At 48.5% G+C, this 18,824-nt stretch overlaps 1 protein-coding gene across 4 annotated transcripts in view; it reads left to right on the top strand.

Annotated features, from left to right (window-relative positions):
• LOC110527018 (sodium/potassium/calcium exchanger 1-like) overlaps window positions 1–14,959 on the top strand; it is a 37,444-nt gene extending 22,485 nt beyond the window's left edge. For all 4 annotated transcript variants that reach the window (XM_036964094.1, XM_036964091.1, XM_036964092.1 and 1 more), the window contains 5 exons: window positions 6,896–6,987; window positions 7,910–8,176; window positions 8,484–8,573; window positions 13,565–13,731; window positions 14,600–14,959. In XM_036964094.1, coding sequence (XP_036819989.1) covers window positions 6,896–6,987; window positions 7,910–8,176; window positions 8,484–8,573; window positions 13,565–13,731; window positions 14,600–14,849 — 866 coding nt within the window. In that variant the 3' untranslated portion in view covers window positions 14,850–14,959. The remainder of the gene's footprint in view (window positions 1–6,895; window positions 6,988–7,909; window positions 8,177–8,483; window positions 8,574–13,564; window positions 13,732–14,599) is intronic.
• Window positions 14,960–18,824: the final 3,865 nt, after the last annotated feature.

Raw genomic sequence — 18,824 nt, 5'->3', positions numbered from 1 at the left:
CCTGTTGTTGATGAGAAACGGTCACAGACATTTTAAACAGCTCACAGTCAGCTGTACGTGGTAATCCTCAATGTCTCATACTGCATTGAGGGATAGAGTTAACCCAGCAGCCAGCGGGAGGACACACAGCAGGACACACAGCAGGACACACGGACACACGGCAGGCCTACAGGTGATATCCAGGCCTATAGGAGAGGTCCAGGCCTATAGGAGAGGTCCAGGCCTATAGGAGAGGTCCAGGCCTATAGGAGAGGTCCAGGCCTATATGAGAGGTCCAGGCCTATAGGAGAGGTCCAGGCCTATAGGAGAGGTCCAGGCCTATAGGAGAGATCCAGGCCTATAGGAGAGATCCAGGCCTATAGGTGAGGTCCAGGCCTATAGGTGAGGTCCAGGCCTATAGGAGAGGTCCAGACCTATAGGAGAGGTCCAGGCCTATAGGTGAGGTCCAGGCCTATAGGTGAGGTCCAGGCCTATAGGTGAGGTCCAGGCCTATAGGTGAGGTCCAGGCCTATAGGAGAGGTCCAGGCCTATAGGTGAGGTCCAGGCCTATAGGTGAGGTCCAGGTCTATAGGAGGTCCAGGCCTATAGGAGAGGTCCAGGCCTATAGGTGAGGTCCAGGCCTATAGGAGAGGTCCAGGCCTATAGGAGAGGTCCAGGCCTATAGGTGAGGTCCAGGCCTATAGGTGAGGTCCAGGCCTATAGGAGAGGTCCAGGCCTATAGGAGAGATCCAGGCCTATAGGTGAGGTCCAGGCCTATAGGTGAGGTCCAGGCCTATAGGTGAGGTCCAGGCCTATAGGAGAGGTCTAGGCCTATAGGAGAGATCCAGGCCTATAGGTGAGGTCCAGGCCTATAGGAGAGGTCCAGACCTATAGGAGAGGTCCAGGCCTATAGGTGAGGTCCAGGCCTATAGGAGAGATCCAGGCCTATAGGTGAGATCCAGACCTATAGGTGAGATCCAGATCTATAGTTGAAATCAAAAAAACTATTGTGTGACAGTGTTGTAAGTCTCTATGGAAACAGACCTATAGGTGACATCCAGTAACAGAACAATGGCTGTCAGTCCTGCTCTTGGTTTCCTTCTTCACTGTACGGGGTGTGTTGGTGTGACTCCTAGTGGGGTGTGACTCCTAGTGGGGTGTGTTGGTGTGACTCCTAGTGGGGTGTGACTCCTAGTGGGGTGTGTTGATGTGACTCCTAGTTGGGTGTGTTGATGTGACTCCTAGTGGGGTGTGTTGATGTGACTCCTAGTGGGGTGTGTTGATGTTACACCTAGTGGGGTGTGTTGATGTGACTCCTAGTGGGATGTGTTGGTGTGACTCCTAGTGGGGTGTGTTGATGTGACTCCTAGTGGGGTGTGTTGATGTGACACCTAGTGGGGTGTGTTGGTGTGACTCCTAGTGGGGTGTGTTGATGTGACTCCTAGTGGGGTGTGACTCCTAGTGTGGTGTGTTGATGTGACTCCTAGTGGGGTGTGACTCCTAGTGGGGTCTGTTGGTGTGACTCCTAGTGGGGTGTGTTGATGTGACTCCTAGTGTGCTGTGTTGATGTGACTCCTAGTGGGGTGTGTTGATGTGACTCCTAGTGTGGTGTGTTGATGTGACTCCTAGTGGGGTGTGTTGATGTGACTCCTAGTGTGCTGTGTTGGTGTGACACCTAGTGTGGTGTGTTGATGTAAATCCTAGTGGAAACTTAGAGTGTATAGCCCACATTGTCATCGGGGACTCTCCTCGGCAGCTCAGGGTCATTGTGACCGAATCTTGAGAAAAAGGTGTTTAGCTCCCCTGGTAGGATGGTGTTGGTGACCGCAATGTAGCTAGCTTCCTTTTTGTAATCTGTTATTGTTGGAGCCCCTGCCACATACGCCTCGGTGTGTCGCCATCTTGATCAATCTGCGGCTGTCGTATTTGTACTGTTTCACCAAACTATTTCCCCCGGTCACCTGGCAGTTCTCTCTTTCAGTTTTCCTAGAAGGCTGCTATCCATTCACTTTTTTTGACTCGAGACCGTTTTGAAGTACACTATCGGTAACATGTCATCTATGCATTTTCTGATTAATCCGGTGACTGAGTCGGCGTGTGTATTGACGTTATCTCCGGTGACTGAGTCGGCGTGTGTATTGACGTTATCTCCGGTGACTGAGTCGGCGTGTGTATTGACGTTATCTCTGGTGACTGAGTCAGCGTGTATATTGACGTTATCTCCAGTGACTGAGTCGGCGTAATATATATTGACGTTATCTCTGGTGACTGAGTCAGCGTGTGTATTGACGTTATCTCTGGTGACTGAGTCGGCGTGTATATTGACGTTATCTCCGGTGACTGAGTCGGCGTGTATATTGACGTTATCTCCGGTGACTGAGTCGGCGTGTATATTGACGTTATCTCTGGTGACTGAGTCAGCGTGTATATTGACGTTATCTCCGGTGACTGAGTCAGCGTGTATATTGACGTTATCTCCGGTGACTGAGTCGGCGTGTATATTGACGTTATCTCTGGTGACTGAGTCGGTGAGTGTATTGACATTATCTCCGGTGACTGAGTCGGTGAGTATATTAACGATATCTCTGGTGACTGAGTCGGCGTCTATATTAACGATATCTCTGGTGACTGAGTCGGCGTCTATATTGACGTTATCTCTGGTGACTGAGTCGTGAGTTTATTCACGTTATCTCCAGAGACGACCCAGAACATATTCCAGCCCACGTGATCAAACCAGTCTTGGAGCGTGAATTCTAATTGGACGGACCAACGCTGTACAGACCTGGCCAACAGGAACTTCCCTCTTGAGTTTTTGTTTGTAGGCGGGGAGAAGCAGGACGGGGTCCTGGTCGGCTTTACCGAAAGGAGGACGGGAAAGGGCCTTATACCCGTGTCGGAAAGACGTGTAGCAGTGGTCAAAAGTAGAATTTCCGCGAGTTAGACAGTCGAGGTGTTGGTAATTAATTTGGGAGCACGGTTCTCAAATTACTTTTGTTAAAGTCCCCTAGAACAATGAACACTGCCTCCGGGAATGCAGTCTCCAGTTTGTTCACGGTCCAATGAAGATCTTGGAGCTCCATCTTGGTGTCAGATTGGGGCTGGATGAACACAGCCATGGAGTTGATCCCTGAGAACACTTTCAGAAGGTGAAAAACGGCGTCATTTAATGACCAAGTATTCCTGGTAAGATGGGGCCGACAGAGGGACAGACGGCCTTGCGCTCTGACAAAACATTTTTCTGTGTTTTCCAAACATTTTCTTAATCAGTTTGTTTTGTGCATCACAACATACACCTGAGTAGAACTATTAGAATACGAATCGCTGGGTACTCACTGTCTACCCGAGTTCTCTGAGACGGCGAAACAATGGACTAGCTTCTTCAGCGAGGTGCCGAGCTGCTTGGGAGTCCTACAGGAGAGTAGGAAGAGAAGATGCTGACTGAGAGGCAGCCGTGGCAGGGTTTTACTGAGATTAAGACCCTGGCCAACCCATCCTCCATTACCGAGCATTCTACTCGCCAGTGTTCAATCATTAATGAACCAACTTGACGAGCTCAGGGCGAGGATCTCCTTCCGGAGGGACATCAGATCCTGTAACATACTCTTGTTTTTCTGAGACTTTCCTCCGACATCCATAGGGATTATATACAACCGGCGGGTTTTACCGATTTCTGAGTGGATAGGAAGCAGAATCACTCTGGCTAAGAACAAAAGGTGGTCGGCTCTGCTTAATGACCAACAACACATGGTTTCTGAGTGGATAGGAAGCAGAATCTCTCTGGCTAAGAACAAAGGTGGTCGGCTCTGCTTAATGACCAACAACACATGGTTTCTGAGTGGATAGGAAGCAGAATCTCTCTGGCTAAGAACAAAGGTGGTCGGCTCTGCTTAATGACCAACAACACATGGTGCGAAACGTACAGGAACCTGCGAGATTCTGCTCCCCCGACTCTGAATACTTTGTCATCAAATGTTGCCCTGTGGACAGGGTGGTATGCTGCTGGCTATTATTATTATTATTATTATTATTATATTGAAGGCCTATGTCATATGCCAAAAACTGTGTAACTAAAGGTTAACGAGCCATGAATTAAAAAGACGATGACCCCTTCCTCTGACACACACACACGTGCAGGGCCCCATCTGCATGTTAATCTCAGTGTTGATTGGGTCCGTGTTAAGGCCGCGCAGGGCCCCATCTGCATGTTAATCTCAGTGTTGATTGGGTCGGTGTTAAGGCCGCTTCAGCCTGTGGTTGTCATAACCCTGAGAGACTGTAATGGCCTGGACCACTGAAGGACATCATTAGACCACACACACACACTGAGAGGCCCAATGATTACAGGGTACGAACCCAAATCAACTCCACCGCGACCCCTGTTCCCAACAAGCACAACTCCATCCAGACATGGTGGACGGACCCCAAAAACAGAGACAAATGCACAGATTAACAGGTGTCTGTATCCATGTACCACCTTTCCAGTTATTACAGACTAACAACACACCACACTGAGTCACATCAACACACGACACTGAGTCTCATCAACACACCACACTGAGTCTCATCAACACACCACACTGAGTCACAACAACACACCACACCGAGTCACAACAACACACCACACTGAGTCACATCAACACACCACACTGAGTCTCATCAACACACCACACTGAGTCTCATCAACACACCACACTGAGTCACAACAACACACCACACCGAGTCACAACAACACACCACACTGAGTCACATCAACACACCACACTGAGTCACATCAACACACCACACTGAGTCACATCAACACACCACACTGAGTCACAACAACACACCACACTGAGTCACAACAACACACCACACTGAGTCACATCAACACACCACACTGAGTCACATCAACACACCACACTGAGTCACATCAACACACCACACTGAGTCACATCAACACACCACACTGAGTCACATCAACACACCACACTGAGTCACGTCAACACACCACACTGAGTAACATCAACACACCACATTGAGTCACATCAACACAACACTAGGAGTCACATCAACACACCACACTGAGTCACGTCAACACACCACACTGAGTCACATCAACACACCGCACTGAGTCACATCAACACACCACACTGAGTCACATCAACACACCACACTGAGTCACATCAACACACCACACTGAGTCACATCAACACACCACACTAGGAGTCACATCAACACACCACACTGAGTCACATCAACACACCACACTGAGTCACATCAACACACCACACTGAGTCACATCAACACACCACACTGAGTCACATCAACACACCACACTGAGTCACATCAACACACCACACTGAGTCACATCAACACACCACACTGAGTCACATCAACACACCACACTGAGTCACATCAACACACCACACTAGGAGTCACATCAACACACCACACTGAGTCACATCAACACACCACACTGAGTCACATCAACACACCACACTGAGTCACATCAACACACCACACTGAGTCACATCAACACACCACACTGAGTCACATCAACACACCACACTAGGAGTCACATCAACACACCACACTGAGTCACATCAACACACCACACTGAGTCACATCAACACACCACACTGAGTCACATCAACACACCACACTGAGTCACATCAACACACCACACTGAGTCACGTCAACACACCACACTGAGTCACATCAACACACCACACTGAGTCACATCAACACACCACACTGAGTCACATCAACACACCACACTGTCACACCAACACACCACACTGAGTTTCATCAACACTCCACACTGAGTCACACCAACACACCACACTGAGTCACATCAACACACCACTAGGCTACCTGCTGGTTACTGGCCCAACACTCTAACCACTAGGCTACCTGCTGGTTACTGGTCCATCCTCTAACCACTAGGCTACCTGCTGGTTACTAGTCCAACGCTCTAACCACTAGGCTACCTGCTGGTTACTAGTCCAACACTCTAACCACTAGGCTACCTGCTGGTTACTGGTCCATCCTCTAACCACTAGGCTACCTGCTGGTTACTAGTCCAACACTCTAACCACTAGGCTACCTGCTGGTTACTGACCCAACACTCTAACCACTAGACTACCTGCTGGCTACTAGTCCAACGCTCTAACCACTAGGCTACCTGCTGGTTACTAGTCCAACACTCTAACCACTAGGCTACCTGCTGGTTACTGGCCCAACACTCTAACCACTAGGCTACCTGCTGGTTACTGGTCCATCCTCTAACCACTAGGTTACCTGCTGGCTACTAGTCCAACACTCTAACCACTAGGCTACCTGCTGGTTACTGGTCCATCCTCTAACCACTAGGTTACCTGCTGGCTACTATTCCAACACTCTAACCACTAGGCTACCTGCTAGTTACTGGTCCATCCTCCAACCACTAGGTTACCTGCTGGTTACTGGTCCAACACTCTAACCACTAGGCTACCTGCTGGTTACTGGTTCACCCTCTAACCACTAGTCTACCTGCTGGTTACTAGTCCAACACTCTAACCACTAGGCTACCTGCTGGTTACTGGTTCACCCTCTAACCACTAGTCTACCTGCTGGTTACTAGTGTCTCTGGATAAGAGAGTCTGTTAAATGACTCACTACTGTAAGTCTCTCTGGATAAGAGAGTCTGCTAAATGACTCACTACTGTAAGTCTCTCTGGATAAGGGAGTCTGCTAAATGACTCACTACTGTAAGTCTCTCTGGATAAGAGAGTCTGCTAAATGACTCACTACTTTAGTGTCTCTGGATAAGAGAGTCTGTTAAATGACTCACTACTGTAGTGTCTCTAGATAAGAGAGTCTGTTAAATGACTCACATGTAAAGGTAAACATCTGACATGTTGCTTATTGGTTGTGTCTTGTGTCTGTCTTTTTTCAGCTGGACCTGAGAAGACTGAGCAGGCTGAACCCTCGACCTCCCAGACCACACCTAAAGAAGAGGAGAAACAAGGCCTGTCAGAGACTCAGACGGTAGAGAGAGTGGAGAAAGGAGAGAGAGGAGAGAGGGGAGATAGGAGAAACCAGACCACACCTAAAGAAGAGGAGAAACCAGGCCCGTCAGAGACTCAGACGGTAGAGAGAGGGGAGAGAGGAGAGAGAGGAGAGAGGGGAGAAAGGGGAGAGAGGGGAGATAGGAGAAAACAGGCCCGTCAGAGACTCAGACGGTAGAGAGAGGGGAGAGAGGAGAGAGAGGAGAGAGGGGAGAGAGGGGAGATAGGAGAAACCAGGCCCGTCAGAGACTCAGACGGTAGAGAGAGGAGAGAGAGGGGAGAGAGGAGAGAGGGGAGAGAGGAGAAACCAGGCCCGTCAGAGACTCAGACGGTAGAGAGAGGGGAGAGAGGGGAGAGAGGAGAGAGGGGAGAGAGGAGAAACCAGGCCCGTCAGAGACTCAGACGGTAGAGAGAGGGGAGAGAGGGGAGATAGGAGAAACAAGGCCCGTCAGAGACTCAGACAGTAGAGAGAGGGGAGAGAGGGGAGAGAGAGGAGAGAGGGGAGATAGGAGAAACCAGGCCCGTCAGAGACTCAGACGGTAGAGAGGAGAGAGGGGAGAGAGGGGAGATAGTAGAAACCAGACCCGTCAGAGACACAGACATTAGAGAGAGGAGAGAAAGGAGAGAGGAGAGAAAGGAGAGAGGAGAGAGAGGAGAGAGGAGAGAGGGGAGATAGGAAAAACCAGACCCGTCAGAGACTCAGATGGTAGAGAGAGGAGAGAGGGGAGGGAGGAGAGGGAGAGAAGAAACCAGATCCGTCAGAGACACAGAGAGGGGAGAGGAGACCGAGAGGAGAGAGAGAGTGGAGAGAGGGTGGAGAGAGATAGGAGAGAGTTAATTCATAACACTACTCTACCCCTACGACCCTTCTCTCTCACCCTCTCTCCCTCCCTCTTCACTAGGACCAGGGGCCAGCGGGCGCAGGGGGGTCCGACGGCTCAGACAGCGGTGAGGAGGACGAGAGTGAAGAAGAGAGCGAGGATGAGGAAGACGAGGATGATGAAGACGAAGAGGACGATGAGGAAAATAAAGAGGAGGAAGAGGGTGAAGAGAACGAGGAACCTCTGTCGTTAGAATGGCCAGACACCAGACGTAAACAGGCCACATATCTTTTTCTCCTACCGATAGTGTTCCCTCTGTGGCTCACTGTGCCCGACGTACGCAACCCGGTAAATATCACCTACAGCTCTGTCTTTATCATCTCTGTCTTTATCATCTCTGTCTTTATCATCTCTGTCTTTAACATCTCTGTCTTTAACATCTCTGTCTTTAACATCTTTGTCTTTATCATCTCTGTCTTTATCATCTCTGTCTTTATCATCTCTGTCTTTACCATCTCTGTCTTTATCATCTCTGTCTTTACATTCACGCCATTTTGTGTACTGTGTTTGTGTCCTGCAAAGTGGCCAAAATGTAGAACACAAAATATCTTTCTAATGTCATGCTGATATGAGCTTCCTGTGAGTTCTTCCTCAGGCTTCCAGAAAATACTTTGCCATGACGTTTATTGGTTCCATCACGTGGATCGCTGTGTTCTCCTATCTAATGGTCTGGTGGGCACATCAGGTATCACTCTGGTTGGGTTTTTAGATCACATGACTTCCATCTTGTTTAGAAACTATTAGTCCAGTGCTTCTTTGACTCAGGCCAGGATTTAATCAGATCAGCGATAACCCAAGGTAACAGACAGACCCGAGGTAATAGACAGACCCGAGGTAACAGACAGACCCGAGGTAACAGACAGACCCGAGGTAACAGACAGACCCGAGGTAACAAACAGACCCGAGGTAACAGACAGACCCGAGGTAACAGACAAACCCGAGGTAACAGACAAACCCGAGGTAACAGACAGACCTGTAGCTTATGGTTGTTTTTGTTTAGGCGATTTAGGAGGTGTAACTACGTAGGAGCTGTCAAATCAGTGAGCTGTTGCTCTTGTTGCCATGGTCACGAAACCACACCCATCCTTATATCTCCCCCATATTAGAAGTTCAGAATGAGAAGGTGTAGGGCAGGCTATATAGAGATAATGACAGCGAAATTGAAAATCATTAAACAAAATAGCAAGGATGTAGATAAGCCTAATGAAGGTGTAGATTACGGCAGGTAACCTAGTGGTTAGAGGGTGGACCAGTAACCAGCAGGTAGCCTAGTGGTTAGAGGGTGGACCAGTAACCAGCAGGTAGTCTAGTGGTTAGAGTGTTGGGCCAGTAACCAGCAGGTAGCCTAGTGGTTAGAGTGTTGGACCAGTAACCAGCAGGTAGCCTAGTGGTTAGAGGGTGGACCAGTAACCAGCAGGTAGACTAGTGGTTAGAGTGTTGGGCCAGTAACCAGCAGGTAGCCTAGTGGTTAGAGACTTGGGCCAGTAACCAGCAGGTAGACTAGTGGTTAGAGTGTTGGACTAGTAACCAGCAGGTAGACTAGTGGTTAGAGTGTTGGACCAGTAACCAGCAGGTAGACTAGTGGTTAGAGGGTGGACCAGTAACCAGCAGGTAGACTAGTGGTTAGAGGGTGGACCAGTAACCAGCAGGTAGACTAGTGGTTGGAGTGTTGGGCCAGTAACCAGCAGGTAGCCTAGTGGTTAGAGACTTGGGCCAGTAACCAGCAGGTAGACTAGTGGTTAGAGTGTTGGACTAGTAACCAGCAGGTAGAGTAGTGGTTAGAGTGTGGACCAGTAACCAGCAGGTAGACTAGTGGTTAGAGTGTTGGGCCAGTAACCAGCAGGTAGACTAGTGGTTAGAGTGTTGGGCCAGTAACCAGCAGGTAGACTAGTGGTTAGAGTGGTGGACCAGTAACCAGCAGGTAGCCTAGTGGTTAGAGTGTTGGACCAGTAACCAGCAGGTAGACTAGTGGTTAGAGTGTGGACCAGTAACCAGCAGGTAGACTAGTGGTTAGAGGGTGGACCAGTAACCAGCAGGTAGACTAGTGGTTAGAGTGTGGACCAGTAACCAGCAGGTAGACTAGTGGTTAGAGGGTGGACCAGTAACCAGCAGGTAGACTAGTGGTTAGAGTGTTGGACCAGTAACCAGCAGGTAGACTAGTGGTTAGAGGGTGGACCAGTAACCAGCAGGTAGACTAGTGGTTAGAGGGTGGACCAGTAACCAGCAGGTAGACTAGTGGTTAGAGGGTGGACCAGTAACCAGCAGGTAGACTAGTGGTTAGAGTGTTGGACCAGTAACCAGCAGGTAGCCTAGTGGTTAGAGGGTGGACCAGTAACCAGCAGGTAGACTAGTGGTTAGAGGGTGGACCAGTAACCAGCAGGTAGCCTATTGGTTAGAGGGTGGACCAGTAACCAGCAGGTAGCCTAGTGGTTAGAGTGTTGGGCCAGTAACCAGCAGGTAGCCTAGTGGTTAGAGTGTTGGACTAGTAACCAGCAGGTAACCTAGTGGTTAGAGGGTGGACCAGTAACCAGCAGGTAGCCTAGTGGTTAGAGGGTGGACCAGTAACCAGCAGGTAGCCTAGTGGTTAGAGGGTGGACCAGTAACCAGCAGGTAGTCTAGTGGTTAGAGTGTTGGACTAGTAACCAGCAGGTAGTCTAGTGGTTAGAGGGTGGACCAGTAACCAGCAGGTAGTCTAGTGGTTAGAGTGTTGGGCCAGTAACCAGCAGGTAGTCTAGTGGTTAGAGGGTTGGACTAGTAACCAGCAGGTAGTCTAGTGGTTAGAGGGTGGACCAGTAACCAGCAGGTAGTCTAGTGGTTAGAGTGTTGGGCCAGTAACCAGCAGGTAGCCTAGTGGTTAGAGTGTTGGGCCAGTAACCAGCAGGTAGCCTAGTGGTTAGAGTGTTGGACTAGTAACCAGCAGGTAGCCTAGTGGTTAGAGTGTTGGGCCAGTAACCAGCAGGTAGCCTAGTGGTTAGAGTGTTGGGCCAGTAACCAGCAGGTAGTCTAGTGGTTAGAGGGTGGACTAGTAACTGAAAGGTTGCTAGATCGAATCCCCAAGCTGACAAGGTAAAAAAAACTGTCGTTAAACCACTGTTCCCCAGTAGGCCGTCATTGTAAATAGGAATGTATACTTAACTGATTGCCTAGTTAAATAAAGGTTCAAAGTTAATAAAATAAAAATAACATCACACATTTTAGTGTTTGAGTTTAACACAGCTGCTAACGATGGGTCTAACGAACGAAAGGTCTAACGAACGATGGGTCTAACGATAGGGTCTAACGATGGGTCTAACGATAGGGTCTAACGATAGGGTCTAACGATGGGTCTAACGATGGGGTCTAACGATGGGGTCTAACGATGGGGTCTAACGATAGGGTCTAACGATAGGGTCTAACGATGGGGTCTAACGATAGGGTCTAACGATAGGGTCTAACGATGGGGTCTAACGATAGGGTCTAACGATGGGGTCTAACGATAGGGTCTAACGATGGGGTCTAACGATAGGGTCTAACGATGGGGTCTAACGATAGGGTCTAACGATAGGGTATAACGATGTGTCTAACTATAGGGTCTAACGATAGGGTCTAATGATAGGGTCTAACGATGGGTCTAACGATAGGGCTAACGATAGGGTCTAACGATAGGGTCTAACGATAGGGTCTAACGATAGGGTCTAACGATAGGGTCTAACGATGGGGTCTAACGATAGGGTCTAACGATAGGGTATAACGATGTGTCTAACTATAGGGTCTAACGATAGGGTCTAATGATAGGGTCTAACGATGGGTCTAACGATAGGGCTAACGATAGGGTCTAACGATAGGGTCTAACGATAGGGTCTAACGATAGGGTCTAACGATAGGGTCTAACGATAGGGTCTAACGATGTGTCTAACGATGGGTCTAACGATGGGTCTAACGGTCAGTCTACCGATAGGGTCTAACGATAGGGTCTAACGATGGGTCTAACGATAGGGCTAACGATAGGGTCTAACGATAGGGTCTAACGATAGGGTCTAACGATAGGGTCTAACGATAGGGCTAATGATAGAGTCTAACGATAGGGGCTAACGATAAGGTCTAACGATAGGGCTAACGATAGGGTCTAACGATAGGGCTAACGATGGGTCTAACGATGGGGCTAACGATGGGGCTAACGATGGGGGCTAACGATGGGGTCTAACGATGGGGCCAACAATAGGGTCTAACGATAGGGTCTAACGATAGGGTCTAACGATAGGGCTAATGATGGGTCTAACGATAGGGATAATGAAAGGTCTAATGATAGGGATAATGATAGGTCTAATGATAGGGATACCGATAAGGATAACGATAGGGATAATGATATAACAATAGAGCTAACGTTAGGGTCTAACGATAGGTCTAAGGATAAGGATAATGATAGGTCTAATGATAAGGATAATGATAGGTCTAAAGATAGGGATACCGATGGGGATAATGATAGGGATACTGATAGAGATAATGATAGGGATAACGTCGGGAGCCTCTTGGGGTTTTGACAACTCCAACGCAGTAACACTTCTGACCCCACACACTATAAACAAAAGCAATGATGAGCTACGGTTATTGTGGGTTATCATGGGTTATCGTGTGTAATCGTGGGTTATCGTGTGTTATTGTCGGTCATCGTGTGTAATTGTGGGTTATCGTGTGTGATCGTGGGTAATTGTGGGTTATCGTGTGTTATTGTGGGTTATCGTGTGTAATTGTGGGTTATCGTGTGTGATCGTGTGTAATTGTGGGTTATCGTGTGTTATTGTGGGTTATCGTGTGTAATTGTGGGTTATCGTGTGTGATCGTGGGTAATTGTGGGTTATTGTGTGTTATTGTGGGTTATCGTGTGTAATTGTGGGTTATCGTGTGTGATCGTGGGTAATTGTGGGTTACCGTGTGTTATCGTGGGTTATCGTGGGTAATTGTGGGTTATTGTGGGTTATCGCGTGTTATCGTGGGTTATTGTGGGTTATCGTGTGTTATCGTGGGTTATCGTGGGTTATTGTGGGTTATCGTGGGTAATTGTGGGTTATTGTGGGTTAACGCTGATCTGGTTGAATCCTGGCCTCCGTCTACACAGGATGAATAATGGATGTGCTACGTATTTGTCAAAATTACATTTTGATATATGTATCGACTGATTACTAGTGCCCTCGGTGGGGACACTGATTGGGTGACTGACTGTTGTCTCCCTAGGTGTGGACACTGATTGGTTGACTGACTGTTGTCTCCCTAGGTGGGGACACTGATTGGTTGACTGACTGTTGTCTCCCTAGGTGGGGACACTGATTGGTTGACTGACTGTTGTCTCCCTAGGTGGGGACACTGATTGGTTGACTGACTGTTGTCTCCCTAGGTGGGGACACTGATTGGTTGACTGACTGTTGTCTCCCTAGGTGGGGACACTGATTGGTTGACTGACTGTTGTCTCCCTAGGTGGATGAGACTGATTGGTTGACTGACTGACTGTTGGCTCCCTAGGTGGGTGAGACTGATTGGTTGACTGACTGACTGTTGTCTCCCTAGGTGGGTGAGACTGATTGGTTGACTGACTGACTGTTGTCTCCCTAGGTGGGTGAAACTGACTGATTGGTTGACTGACTGTTGTCTCCCTAGGTGGGTGAGACTGATTGGTTGACTGGCTGACTGTTGTCTCCCTAGGTGGGTGAAACCATAGGCATCTCAGAGGAGATCATGGGCCTGACCATCCTGGCAGCGGGCACCTCCATCCCTGACCTCATCACTAGTGTCATCGTGGCCCGGAAAGGACTGGGAGACATGGCTGTGTCCAGCTCAGTGGGATCCAACATCTTCGATATCACTATGGGGTTAGTATAGACCACTGTAACTACAGAGATATCACTATGGGGTTAGTATAGACCACTGTAACTACAGAGATATCACTATGGGGTTAGTATAGACCACTATAACTACAGAGATATCACTATGGGGTTAGTATAGACCACTATAACTACAGAGATATCACTATAGGGTTAGTATAGACCACTATAACTACAGAGATATCACTATGGGGTTAGTATAGACCACTGTAACTACAGAGATATCACTATGGGGTTAGCTAAAGCCCCATAGTGATATCTCTCCCCCTCTATGCCTCCACTCTCTCCGTCTCTCCCTCTCTACATCCCTCTGCCTCTACCCTTCCTCTCTCCCTCTCTACATCCCTCTGCCTCTACCCTTCCTCTCTCTCTGTCTCTCCCTCTCTACATCCCTCTGCCTCCACCCTTCCTCTCTCCCTCTCTACATCCCTCTGCCTCTACCATTCCTCTCTCTCTGTCTCTCCCTCTCTACATCCCTCTGCCTCTACCCTTCCTCTCTCCCTCTCTACATCCCTCTGCCTCCACCCTTCCTCTCTCTGTCTCTCCCTCTCTACATCCCTCTGCCTCCACCCTTCCTCTCTCTGTCTCTCCCTCTCTACATCCCTCTGCCTCTACCCTTCCTCTCTCTGTCTCTCCCTCTCTACATCCCTCTGCCTCCACCCTTCCTCTCTCTGTCTCTCCCTCTGCCTCCACCCTTCCTCTCTCTGTCTCTCCCTCTGCCTCCACCCTTCCTCTCTCTGTCTCTCCCTCTGCCTCCACCCTTCCTCTCTCTGTCTCTCCCTCTCTACATCCCTCTGCCTCCACCCCTCCTCTCTCTGTCTGTCCGCCCCCCCCCCCCCCCCTAACATTACTCCAGCCTGCCTGTCCCATGGTTGATCTTCTCGGCGATGCAAGGCGGCGTACCGGTGGCGGTGAACTCCAACGGTCTGTTCTGTGCCATCGTGCTCCTCTTCGTCATGCTCCTCTTCGTCATCGTCAGCATCGCGGCGTGTCGGTGGAAGATGAGCCGCGTTCTGGGCCTCACCATGTTCATGCTTTACTTCGTGTTTCTGGTGCTCAGCGTGATGCTGGAAGACCGTATTATTATCTGCCCCGTCTCCATCTGAGGTCAGAGGTCAGACACACCCACTTGGAACCCAGTCCACCCACTGGGGAGCCAGGCCCACCCACTTGGAACCCAGTCCACCCACTGGGGAGCCAGGCCCACCCACTTGGAACCCAGTCCACCCACTGGGGAGCCAGGCCCACCCACTTGGAACCCAGTCCACCCACTGGGGAGCCAGGCCCACCCACTTAGAACCCAGTCCACCCACTGGGGAGCCAGGCCCACCCACTGGGGAGCCAGGCCCACCCACTTGGAACCCAGTCCACCCACTGGGGAGCCAGGCCCGCCCACTTGGAAGCCAGTCTACCCACTGGGGAGCCAGGCCCACCCACTTGGAACCCAGTCCACCCACTGGGGAGCCAGGCCCACCCACTGGGGAGCCAGGCCCACCCACTGGGGAGCCAGGCCCACCCACTTGGAACCCAGTCCACCCAACCATTATGTTAGCTTCAGGAACGTCTTCTTTAAAAAAAATGTTTTTAAACTAAGATGAAACTGAATATGTTGTACTGTACAGAGCATTATGGGTACTGTAGTACATCATACTACAATGAGGAGGGAGGGGAGAAAAAAAAAGAGGCGTGTCAGGAAGTCATTTAAATAATAACCGCCAAAACTGTATCGTTGTCGGTCACTAACATTCACGGTACAGGGGGGTTAGAGGTCCCCTAGTGTTACTGTTCACAGAGGGGATGGTGTTGTCTGTGTTGAGCCAGGTGTTGTTGAATCAGTGGACACCTTCATGGTTGGACTATGGCTGGTCTCCTTCACCAGAACTGACGTGCAGCAGTAGAGGTTCTCTGTCCACAACAATCCTGAAGAGAGACTCAGTAATCGTAGACGTTGTCCAGCCACACCACAAACACACATCCATTTTAGTGTTCATCCGTGTATAAATGTCAATACAGTCATTTCTTTTAGAGTTAAAAAAACAAAAACCCCGGTTTATCAGGTGCAGAGAGGTACAGCAGCTTTTGAGTTCTTCATGTGAATGATTCAGTGTCTAGAATACCCAGGAATGGTGTAGATCAGTTACACGACCCCCATATGGTACCATTATGTCATTGACTGTCAGCATTGTAGTGTGTCATGTGTTACGTATGTGTGCAATACACTTGTGTGGGTCAGATGGATACAAAGAGAATGTATTGATGTATAGTAACCTATCCATATGTTGTACAATTAAATCCTTTTAAAAAAAAATTATATTCAATGCAAGGTGTAGTGTTGATTGGTTAATTCATTATGTTGTGTGAAAACAAATGTTCTGAGGTCATTTGAAATTCAAGCCAGGATTCAATCAAAAGGTGTATTTATCAGAAAAATATATACAACAAAGTGTGTTGTTGACAGTATGTCTCTCAAACGTCATTTTCGCCGCCGTTCACAAAGATGGCGTTCGCCGTCAAGGCTGTGGACGTCGTTTTAAGCATAAATCCCAGTGTAGAAACACACACGATTGGCCACGGTATACGTGATTTAATCCCAGTGTAGAAACACACACGATTGGCCACGGTATACGTGATTTAATCCCAGTGTAGAAACACACACGATTGGCCACGGTATATGTGATTTAATCCCCATGTAGAAACACACACGATTGGCCACGGTATACGTGATTTAATCCCAGTGTAGAAACACACTCGATTGGCCACGGTATACGTGATTTAATCCCAGTGTAGAAACACACTCGATTGGCCACGGTATACGTGATTTAATCCCAGTGTAGAAACACACACGATTGGCCACGGTATACGTGATTTAATCCCCATGTAGAAACACACACGATTGGCCACGGTATACGTGATTTAATCCCAGTGTAGAAACACACACGATTGGCCACGGTATAAGTGATTTTATTTCCAGTCTGAGACAACTCTAAAAAGATCCAGTCCAACAGTACATGATTAATCTCATCATCAGATCCACAGACCCGTCATACAGAGCTGTAAAACAACACAAGGAACATTTTTTACAAAATGTCTTCTCTATACAAAGAGCAGATCAAATATTATACATTGACCCTAAATACAAGGAAACATTTTTTTTGTTTGTACATTTCCTTCTAGAACGACTAAAAACCTTCTAGAGCTCTATTCAGTCTGTACAGCTGAAGCGGATTCTGTGATGGGAATGTAAAGGTCACTTCCCATGGAGCGGCCATAGGCACCGTTTACCGTCAATGTAGTCTCTGCTCAATCAGGAACACTTCCGCCTCGCGGATTGAATTAGAGCCCTTCATCTGCAGAGATTGACAGCTAAACGATTTAAAAGCTGTTCACACTGCTGATATCATGAGTGATATTTTTTTTGGGGGGGGGGACAGTCCAGGTCTCTCTTAACCACTTTGGTTGGTAACAATCTTTAGCTTTTCAAAATAGCAACGTCCGTTTCATGTTTGCATAGTAGCGCTATTCTGCGATCAGGGCTCTCAGCTGTCAAATCATTGAAGTGGCCAGCTCTCATTGGACCCTTCTTTGACAAAAAGGTCCTCTTCTAGCCAATGACATCAGTCTGTTGTTACATTGTAATTGGAGGTCACCGGCGTGCCTCACGTTAGGTAAGACGGACTGGTGACGTTTCCGTCTACATTGCAGTCGGCCAGGAGAGGCGTTTAATGTATCTGTTAAAAGAGGGGGGGGGGGACATTATCGCGTCGTAAAGGTACTTTTCATGCTGAGTTTGGAAGTATTTTCCCTGGCGAGAGAGATGTTGCTGCGGACTTTAAACCTGGGAGGATTTTCAAGTGTTTACCTGGTCAAGTGGACTCAACGGTCGTTGTCCACTCAAGACAACTGAAAGCATTATAATCTATGTTCAGGTGCACCCCCCCCCCCCCCCCCCCCCCCGCACATAAAATCACCAGACATGATGTAAAATTAACTGAAGACAATACATCGCCAAAGGCTGAACTTGGTTTCATCAGTATAACAGGCCTGGGATAAACAGCTGTGTCATCACAGCCACTGTACCGAGGTCCTGATACTTGGTATCATCAGTATAACAGGCCAGGGGATAAACAGCTGTGTCATCATATCCACTGTACCGAGGTCCTGATACTTCAACCACTTATTTTCATTTCCCCCCCAAAAAAGGTTTTGACTGCATGTGATGTGCCAACTGAACATTCATTTGTGCTGCTGAACAACGAACCCAAACGTAGGGTGTTACTCCTATAGTACCTTGTATGGAAGAAACACAGAACACGTGTATTGTATACAGTATATAGATGAACATAGGATCATATCTAAAACGTTTGAGGATGAATCGAGTTATTGGACGTGCGGTGCGTTGTGTCGGGCCTGACGTCCTTAACGTGGGTTAGAAACCAGAACAGAACTGGCTTCCGGTTTGAGAAATACATCTTGTGACTGGAGGGGCTCAATTCCATTTCAAATGGGTCAATTTCGAAAGTAAACCAAATTCCAAATTGAAAAGCATTGAAGAGAATTGACTGGAATTGAAATGGAATGAACCCCAACTCACCTACACATCAATGGTATGAATCATTATTACTGAACCCCAACTCTAGACTTATATCTCCTAACAGAACTAGACTGACCTAAAATATAAAACGCAACATGCAACACTTTCAAAGATTTTACTGAGTTACAGTGTATTGAAGGGAATCAGTCAATTAAAATAAAGTCATAGTGGGGCCTGGGAGGGCATAGGCCCACCCACTTGGAACCCAGTCCACCCACTGGGGAGCCAGGCCCACCCACTTGGAAGCCAAGTCCACCCACTGGGGAGCCAGGCCCACCCACTTGGAAGCCAAGTCCACCCACTGGGGAGCCAGGTTCAGCCAATCAGAATTATTTTTTCCCCACAAAAGTTTAAAAAAATTACAGACAGAAATACTCCTCAGCACCCCTCTCCTCTTCCTTCAGACGATCCCGCAGGTGAAGAAGCCGGATGTGGAGGTTCTGGGCTGGCGTGGTTACATGTGGTCTGCGGGTGTGAGGCCAGTTTGATG

The sequence above is a fragment of the Oncorhynchus mykiss genome, chromosome 26, assembly GCF_013265735.2.
Source record: "Oncorhynchus mykiss isolate Arlee chromosome 26, USDA_OmykA_1.1, whole genome shotgun sequence".
NCBI lineage: Eukaryota > Metazoa > Chordata > Actinopteri > Salmoniformes > Salmonidae > Oncorhynchus > Oncorhynchus mykiss.
The sequence above is the reverse complement of the archived record's forward strand: the minus strand, read 5'-3'. Positions and strand labels throughout refer to the sequence as shown.